General features: G+C 34.2%; 3 protein-coding genes across 3 annotated transcripts in view; 1 reads left to right on the forward strand and 2 right to left on the reverse strand.

The window, feature by feature from the left end:
• The window catches only part of LOC100187340 (acid-sensing ion channel 5), a 9,206-nt gene extending 5,233 nt beyond the window's left edge, over positions 1–3,973 (reverse strand). Inside the window, exons 1-4 of the mRNA XM_018811775.2 lie at positions 2,426–3,973; positions 1,593–1,702; positions 924–1,020; positions 193–312 (exon numbers count right to left, since the gene is read on the reverse strand). Of these exons, the coding sequence (XP_018667320.2) occupies positions 193–312; positions 924–1,020; positions 1,593–1,702; positions 2,426–2,653 (555 nt within the window). The 5' untranslated portion in view covers positions 2,654–3,973. The remainder of the gene's footprint in view (positions 1–192; positions 313–923; positions 1,021–1,592; positions 1,703–2,425) is intronic.
• Positions 3,974–4,211: 238 nt separating this feature from the next.
• On the reverse strand, positions 4,212–6,069 carry LOC113474059 (small integral membrane protein 14-like). The gene is made up of 3 exons (XM_026834355.1): positions 5,879–6,069; positions 5,427–5,563; positions 4,212–4,882 (listed from the first exon to the last, which is right to left on the reverse strand). The coding sequence occupies exons 1-3, from the start codon at positions 5,991–5,993 to the stop codon at positions 4,835–4,837; spliced, it is 300 nt and encodes a 99-aa protein (XP_026690156.1). The 5' UTR covers positions 5,994–6,069; the 3' UTR covers positions 4,212–4,834.
• A 534-nt stretch (positions 6,070–6,603) lies between these two features.
• Positions 6,604–8,441, forward strand: part of LOC100184954 (intraflagellar transport protein 80 homolog) — a 7,738-nt gene continuing 5,900 nt past the window's right edge. The window contains exons 1-5 of the mRNA XM_002119561.5: positions 6,604–6,778; positions 6,946–7,093; positions 7,308–7,418; positions 7,639–7,751; positions 7,985–8,140. Of these exons, the coding sequence (XP_002119597.1) occupies positions 6,671–6,778; positions 6,946–7,093; positions 7,308–7,418; positions 7,639–7,751; positions 7,985–8,140 (636 nt within the window). The 5' untranslated portion in view covers positions 6,604–6,670. The remainder of the gene's footprint in view (positions 6,779–6,945; positions 7,094–7,307; positions 7,419–7,638; positions 7,752–7,984; positions 8,141–8,441) is intronic.

Below are 8,441 nucleotides of genomic sequence, written 5' to 3' on the forward strand. Positions count from 1 at the left end.
GTAATATTTTTTTATTCGCTGTATTGCCTCATATAGTAGTGAACAAAATACATTTACTATATTATGTAACCGTTTATCTTCACAGTGCTAAAAGCGCCTTGGTAATTGTATACGGGATTTTAAGTGCCAATCGGTGTTCATCTTACTCCATAGTATATTTTAAGCAGCAAATATGAAACTATTCCGCCTTACATGTGAACACACTTCCGTTTTTGAAACTCCACAAAAAGCGAGTGCGCCCCCAACGTCCAATCTCCAACCCTTTGCCATCATAAATTCCCGGAGAGAAAAGTTGGAAGTTAACCCCAAATTCTATTGAATTAAATACCAGTTAAAATGCAGTATAGTTAAACTAGCTTTTCATGTTCTGAATACGTGAATAACCAACTAGTTGTAGATATAATTTAACCAATAAAGGCGTGTTTTAACGCCCGTCGATTTGTCGCTGTATCGCCCTTTCGAAATAGATAGCCTGCTCATATAATCCTGTGGAATCATCTACTAAATTAAATATGACATAAGTGGTAACTTGTAAGCGTAAGTGGTAACTTGTAAGCGTAAGTGGTAACTTGTAAGCGTAAGTGGTAACTTGTAACTTGTACATAAGTGGTAACTTGTAAGCGGCACGAGGTGTAGATAAAATATAAAACCTGGGTTCGCACCAGGGATAAATAAGCTTAACTCGTATATTAAGATTAAAATAGAAATCGTATAGTAGAGTGGGGGAAGACGGGACACCTTTAGAACACATTATCTAAATATCCTGATCGTGTTTTAAACCAATAACAACGGTATATTGGGAGTCGTGAGGGTACGGTTTTATGATTCTTTTAATGTTATTTGTTTACTACCAAATGGGACGAAAAAATAGAATGAACAGGTGTCAGATCTACCCCCCCTTTATTAAATGTATTGTCATTTACTTGAACAACCGAAACATTCTGTGGTACTCCGGTATCGAAAGCTTTTGAAAGCGTCAGCATCGCCAGGCGTTCTTCATCAGAAGAGAAATAAAAATATCTAAGAATATAATTAAGATAATTTTCAAGTCAAACTGTTTGTGAAGACCATATAGTAACCTAATTCGTTCAAGCTTAGTAACAAAAGAGTTGTAACCAACCGGTGTAATAGTTAGTTATATGATGCTATACTTTAAAAGACTGGACTCACCTTATTTAACCTCGCGTGACGGGGCAACGAGTCGTTATAACACGGGTGTTCTGTTACACACACCTCGTGCTGCCAACTTACAAGCTACCACATGTTCAAAATTATGGGTTATTGTTTGCAAAACGTTCATCGGTAATGTAAATTCGTATTGCTACAGTAAATTCCAGTATATATATATTATAGATTATTTAGTTGCGCTTCATTGTTAAAATCATAGTGTATAGTTAGGGTGGGGGTAAATGGGACACCTTTAGCATGTAATATCCAAATATACCGATCGTTTTTTAAACAATTAACAACGGTATATGGGAGTCGTGAGGATACGGTTTTATATAAATGTTATTTGTTTACTACCAAATCGGACAAAAAAAGAGAATAAAAAGGTATCCCATTTCCCCCTTCCCGTTATATACAAAGCTTACCTATTTGAGTTGCATATTGTAACCGCTGGAAAGTGTACACTCTGTACATATTCTTCACTGATCTGAGTGTTGGTTTCGTGTTTGTTATACGCGTTTATACGATCAATAATCTGGAAATCGATGGTTTATCATTAAATACATACTTATGTAGATATTGTCTCAATAGCAGTGTATCCTTAAAGGTTATAATTGGCCTATATGCTCATCGACGCAGATGGTACATCACGTTTACTTGCGTAACGTATTTATCCTCGCGTGACGGGAAAACGTCATAAGAGCAAGTGGCATGTCTGCCAAGATTATGCTGTAGGGCTGTAGGCCATATTACAGTCGTATAACTTCATACTGTCGGGTGGCTTAGCAGTTTCGTATCAGCTTTTGAACTGTTTAATACTTAAGGACTGTTTTTACTCAAGGTTACGCCCATTAGCTCATGTATGTGGTAGGGTGATGAAAAATGGGACACCTTTACATTTTGTTTTCTCGTCCGATTTGGTAGCAAACAAAGAACGTTTAAAGAATTATAAAACCGTATTTTTATGACTTCCATAGACCGTTGGTAGTTGTTTAAAACACGATCAGAATATTTGAATGTTATTTGCTAAAGGTGTCCCGTCTTCCCCCGTTCTACTATATATTAATTGCTTGAAACGCTGTTTTAAATAGGTCGTTTGTAGGAAAAGAAGGTCTAATTATAAATACACACACATATATAGTATGTAAAATCTCGGGACATTGTGCTCTGTTGTTAAGTAAATACCACAAATTCCAGCATATAATGCACCCTACCTACTAAAATAAACATAACCAGCAGATTCGCCTTAAACATATACCTGCCATATTAGAACTGAAAACGCCGCTAATACCAACAAAGCCCAAAAAACCTTTAGCCATATTTTGGCATTGTTTTTGATCTGCAGTATACCATGACAAGAAGTCTCTTCTGAGAAAGTGACAGCCAACTTTTTCTGTTTAGTCCTTAAACCTAGTTTAGGTTTCATTCTGGAAATTTCTCCTTTCAACGGTTCGGTATACCTACACAAAATACATAAGTGATGCATTTATTACCTCCATAAACTGAAACGATTTCTGTAAGATGTTTGATAAACCAAGACGAAACTTAACCTACAGGCTGTACCGCAAGCGCCTTCAATTAACAGAAGTCCTAAACTTTTAAGACGAATTCGGTCACATGTTTTAACGTATTGTTAAAACTCTCGTATTTCAATACAGCGTTTACACTGTTACCTTATCCTTATAGCAAGACGTAAGATAAATCTTTCGTTATAACTTCAACTAGTCGCCGTGATTCAGCGAATGGACTGGCGAATCGTTTCAATTCCAAGAGAGCGTGAAAAGCGTGGGTGTACGAAAAAAAGCCTTTCTTAAGGGGCTATTATTACAGGCTTGTATACCCCCCTCTTGTCCAATGCTTTTCACAAACTTATCCTGCTTTTGGGAAATTTATCTTAAATTGTTACGTATCCTATTATTTAAACGTTTTAGGACGCTTAAACCTTACATTAGTAAGAAATATGAATGTGCAATTGCGTCATACCGACGTTCGATCAGCCATCCGGATATTACGGCGAATCTATAGTCTTTTATTGTAAGGTGAGCTAACGAGCAAACTGCTGCACCGTCAACACGATTCTTATGTTTACTCCCTTGTATTACAGAAAATAAATAAACAAAAATAAACAGTTCATAAAAACGCATTTTCTGGGTCTGTTTTTGCTTTTGAAACTTCGGTGTTTTATTGAACAACAGGATTTTGGTAAATACTGGTTAAGCGTTTATAACGTATTTGGCTCAACAAAACCTAAATATATATGTACAGAGACAGAATATCACGTGGCAATATACCCTCGTTGAACCTTGCTATATATTCGCGTTTGGTTGCTCTTAAAATGCGTAGTAATTAATGAGTTAATAACCCAATAATGAAAAACGTCGCTTTCTGTTAGAAGTGCACTTTTTCCGGTAATGGGTCTTAAGACCCTAAATATATTTTACGCTTAAGTTGTGTTGTATGGTCTCCATTTACCATTTTGTTCGGTGTGGTTATTACGTTAAGGTGTGGGGAACCAAATATAGTGAATATACAGTTAGCTGTGGCTGTTACTAACCGTATAACGTTGAAGCAGTACAACGTTTACGACCTTCTGTTCTGCCTGTGTATATCCTGTATCAGTCATTCACTGTAATTTTCCGTGTACGCCTTTGGCAATTGTATGTCGCACTGTGTGTGATATTTATATGCGTGCGATTTGTTTGCTGTTTAATTTCACTGTTAAAACAGTGTTTTCAGACAGGTCGTTGCAACACATGTTAATATGACCCACACTGTACACAGCCAATTTAGTCTGAGTTTGGGATATCGACAAATTTTAATGTCTTGTGTAGAACAGATTATATAACCTATAACGGGTACTTAGATTATATAACTTATAACGGTATAACGGGTACTAAGACCTGTGTTAATATAACCCACACTGCACACAGCCAATTTAGTCTGCGTTTGGGATATCGACAAATTTTAATCTCTTGTTTAAAAAAAAAATACATAACGGGTCCTAAAAACTGCTTAACAGCAATGTATAAAACAAACCGTTTCCATTTTATGCTTTTTTAATATATTTATTTACACTTTGTTGTTCTGCACATAATAAACCTATGGCGTTAAAATTGTGATCACCAACAAAAATTAACTGAAAGTAGTTTTATGTTCTGTTAAGAGTTAAGTATGTTATATTCTGTATTCAGATCGTTACTAATGAAGGCACACAATCTTACACCACTTACGCATGCAAGGCACCACATCTTAAAATATCTCCTCTAAAAAGCAAGGTATTAACAAGTAATGGAAGAAAAGGGTACGACAACTAAATTGGTAAATTGTACTTCAGATTTTTAAAGGCTTGTTTTACAAGTAGGTTTATGAGAAAAACTATAGGTTTTTGTAATTTTAATAGAAGACTTCTAACTTAAAAATAAATGCTGCAAATAAAAAACAGAAGTGCATTTGTTAATTGGTTCGTCCGCACTGGTTATTCGGAAAAATTATTGAAGTAAAAAAGGTTAATAACGTTTATGTAAAAAAGGTTAATAGTGTTTTGTGGGAATGTTAAAGAACAATTAAACGAAAAAGGAAGACCTATGAAATATAAGACACTATTTATGTACAAACTTATAGATATGGGCTATATATTATCATACATGGCATATTTGTGTGGTTGGTATTATTGCACTGGTGGGACATCGGGTGGGGGAGGGTTGCCGTTAGAATCCTGAAATATAATTTCAATGCAATTATGTAAATCATTGCCGTCATACCTAGACTAGAGTGGCAGGTTAGGTAGGCAACATTTCGCAATGAATTAATTGGTAAACATTACAACCAATTAAGTGAAATTTGTTTCACAAGATTGTGTCTAACTATCAATACTTCTATGCAATGCAAGTTATATAAAAACATGAAGTGTGATAAGTTATGTTTTTATTTGTCTAGTTTGCACAGATGAATTTTACAATTTATCCGAGCAATTATTTATTACATATAACAAACATGACCCCTAACCAATAAGGTTAAGGTTAGATATGCCTGTGGTAACATCATGTTTTTGTACCCCAGTTTTAAACCTTAAAAACTTTTCCTTTTGTTGTTGGGTATGTATACAAGTTAGTAAAACTAAAGAACACTTTATTTTCCTCCTTCAATATGACAACTATGGTAGCTGCATTTTTACAATTTTATCAGAATTTTTTTTAAATTTAAAAATATGTAACTCATAAACTTGTAAAACAAAATCTCAAACCAATACAATTACTTACATTGTTCGGTTTGTTCTGTGGTTGACCTCTTAAAGTTGATGGTCTTGTGGCAAAAAGCAACGCTACTACCATTAACCATAGAAACCCAACGAAAAACATATTCCAGTCTTGAGCAGGGTTTGTTTCGGTGCCAGGTGCTGGAGATTAACAATAATAAGTTTAATTCACTTCCTGTATTGTAAAATTAAAGACAGCAGTAATCACAGTATAGATATTATTGCGGAAATACGACTGAATAGGAGAATAGTGATACTTTAGGACAGTTTGATTGTACAGTTGGTTACTTACTTAACAAAAAGTTTCTATTATATATAAACCACAAAAAAACAGTTGTATAATGTCAAAAATATTTGCATTTATTTATTGACACCAATAATATATCAAATTTTAGTAACTTTTAATTCTGCTGATTTTGTCATCAAGTTTAACAGAAACTCAGGAAAAAAACTAACCTTGTAGACATTCATTGTCATTACATTGTTGTTGTGAAGTTCTTAATATGCTTAGGAGCCTTTGCATTGCCCACTCTGTGCTACAAATACACGGGTCATAATTTCCATCCGCCATATCCAATTTACATCAGTTTAACGTTAACTGATACTTAACAGTAAACTCGTAACATCCCCACACTAGAATGTAAGTAGAAAAATGAGACTTGAAATATAAAGGGTAATACTTTACGTTATACCTATCAATTGAAACTCTGCACTCTTAATACTACTGTATACTTTTACCATTCAAGCTGCCCTGCCAATACTACCAACAACAACAATACTGAACTGAAATCACATCGATACTGGGAAAGCATCGGACACGTATCATTAGCTCCACCAATGGAGAAAAAAGAAGTTCTTTGTATCTTAAGTGTCGTTTAAATGGTTATTTAACAACAAAAGTAGTCGGGCAACGTGTCTAAATGTTAATAGTTCGTTAGTGTATTACAAAAAAAATATATTTTTACATATCTTTGTAAATAAAAAAGAGATTAAAAGGGTTGAAACTGTACATATGTATGTTTCAAATGTAAAATGACATAAAACCAAGAAATTTGTAAATATTCGCTTAAATATTCCCAAAAAAAACCGCACTGGCGTATGATTTTATAAAGAGTAATGCCTAATACTATTTCTATAAATAATTTTACATTTCGGGTAACCGCTTGAATTACTGAAGACGCACGAATGCAAATTACTGTTGTCAAAGTTTAAGTTCAGTATTTTAGAGTTTGCTGTCGAATTTTGATAATGAAACTCAAAATAACTATTCCCAAAGACAAGAAACACACGGAGACAGTTACATGTGTAGCTTGGAGCTCGGCAGACGAAGTAATATCAACCGGTGACGATCATAAAGTGAGTGCGAAAAGTTTGCCTAGTTTAACTGGTCACAATTCATTTCTATTACGTTGTAACCTTTAAAACAGAAAAAGATGGCTATTCAATATATTGGAATGAGCAGTACACGCCAATAAATATCTGCATACAATATGTATAATAACCGCCTATTAAACTATCTTTAGATTTTAAAATGGAACCTTGTAACTGGAGAGAGTTTTCCCCTGAGCACATTACCAGCAGATGTTTTCCCAACCGACATGTCAATCTTACCCAGCCAGTCAAAAGCTGGAAAAAATAGTTCGGATGTCTTTGTAATCACCAGCAGTGATGGTAAGATGAGATTATTGCGATCCTTTTAGTTGGTTTGTTAATATAAAATCTATAACTAAGACTTGGGAATAATCTATAACTAAGACATGGGATAAAAAGTGATGATGGTTTTAATATAGCATAACCCAGACCTGCAATGTATATGTATGTCATTTTTGTTTTTATTTTATTATTCTGTAATGGTTTAAACAGATACTTATTATTGTATTTTCAGGAAAATTTCATCTTTTTTCGAACGCTGGTCGTATTGAGAAGAGCGTTGAAGCTCACAAAGGGGCGGTTTTGAGCGGTAAATGGAGCAAAGATGGAAGTGCATTGCTAACAGGTATACCTATCTTATTTTAATGTGATCAGTTACTAAAATAGGACATTCAGCGTTTTTGTGATAAACACATAAACTCACCCAGCATATAGGTAGCGAAACAAGATGGTAATGTTGGATTTAATAACTCTTGATCTTATAACAAACAGTTTCTATTTTGCCTGACCCACAATGTACATCTTATACCGCAATATTTATTCCTCACAATTGTTAAATTATGCAGCTGGAGAAGATGGTCAGATAAAGATTTGGTCGCGATCTGGAATGTTACGTTCAACTCTTGCCCAACTACCGTGTTGTATTTATTCGGTTGTGTGGAGTCCAGAATCTGACAATGTAACTATGCTTTATGAAAGAATACAGAGTAATTGCTAAAAGTAGTTCATGATCTTACTTGCTGTCCTTAGGGCTTAAACTGTAACTGTAATAAATAAATATGGGGGGTTGGACACTACTAGTGCACCAAGTGTTAGCTATATACAAATCGTAAATACAGAGATATTTACTTGAATAAGTTACTGTACCAACAATCTTTATAACATAAATACACCAATTTCGTTTACTTTCAGGTGTTATACACAAACGGTAAGCAATTGGTAATCAAACCTCTTCAACCTTCAGCTAAACCTTTAACATGGAAAGCTCATGATGGGATTGTGTTAAAGGTTGATTGGAATTCAGTGAATAATCTTATATTATCTGGAGGGGAAGATTGTAAATACAAGGTGTGGATTGTTGTAATAGCTTTTTAATAAAAATCTGGGGTTACATAACTTACATTCTTGCATTGTTAAAATACATTTACACTAATAATTATTAAACAAAGGTAACTCTATTAAATATTGTGCATTTATTACACCAATAATTGTCCATCATAGGAAACTTATTATTTATTGTGCATTTACACTAATAATGGTCAAACATAGGGAACCTTATTAATTTTTGTGGTGAATGTAATTCACTTTACCACTGCTTGTTTGTAAAGGTCAAATTTTGGCTTAATTCTAAATCCCCTGTTATGTAATT

The sequence above is a fragment of the Ciona intestinalis genome, chromosome 4 (assembly GCF_000224145.3).
Source record: "Ciona intestinalis chromosome 4, KH, whole genome shotgun sequence".
In the NCBI taxonomy this organism is placed as follows: Eukaryota; Metazoa; Chordata; class Ascidiacea; order Phlebobranchia; family Cionidae; genus Ciona; species Ciona intestinalis.

Excerpts from the sequence above, each read along its gene's own strand:
- LOC113474059 (XM_026834355.1), bottom strand. The coding sequence starts at position 5,993 with ATGGCGGATGGAAATTATGACCCGTGTATTTGTAGCACAGAGTGGGCA. Across the intron at positions 5,564-5,878 it reads TGACAATGAATGTCTACAAG|CACCTGGCACCGAAACAAAC; the intron begins GTTAGTTTTTTT and ends GTTAATCTCCAG. Across the intron at positions 4,883-5,426 it reads CACAGAACAAACCGAACAAT|GATTCTAACGGCAACCCTCC; the intron begins GTAAGTAATTGT and ends ATTATATTTCAG.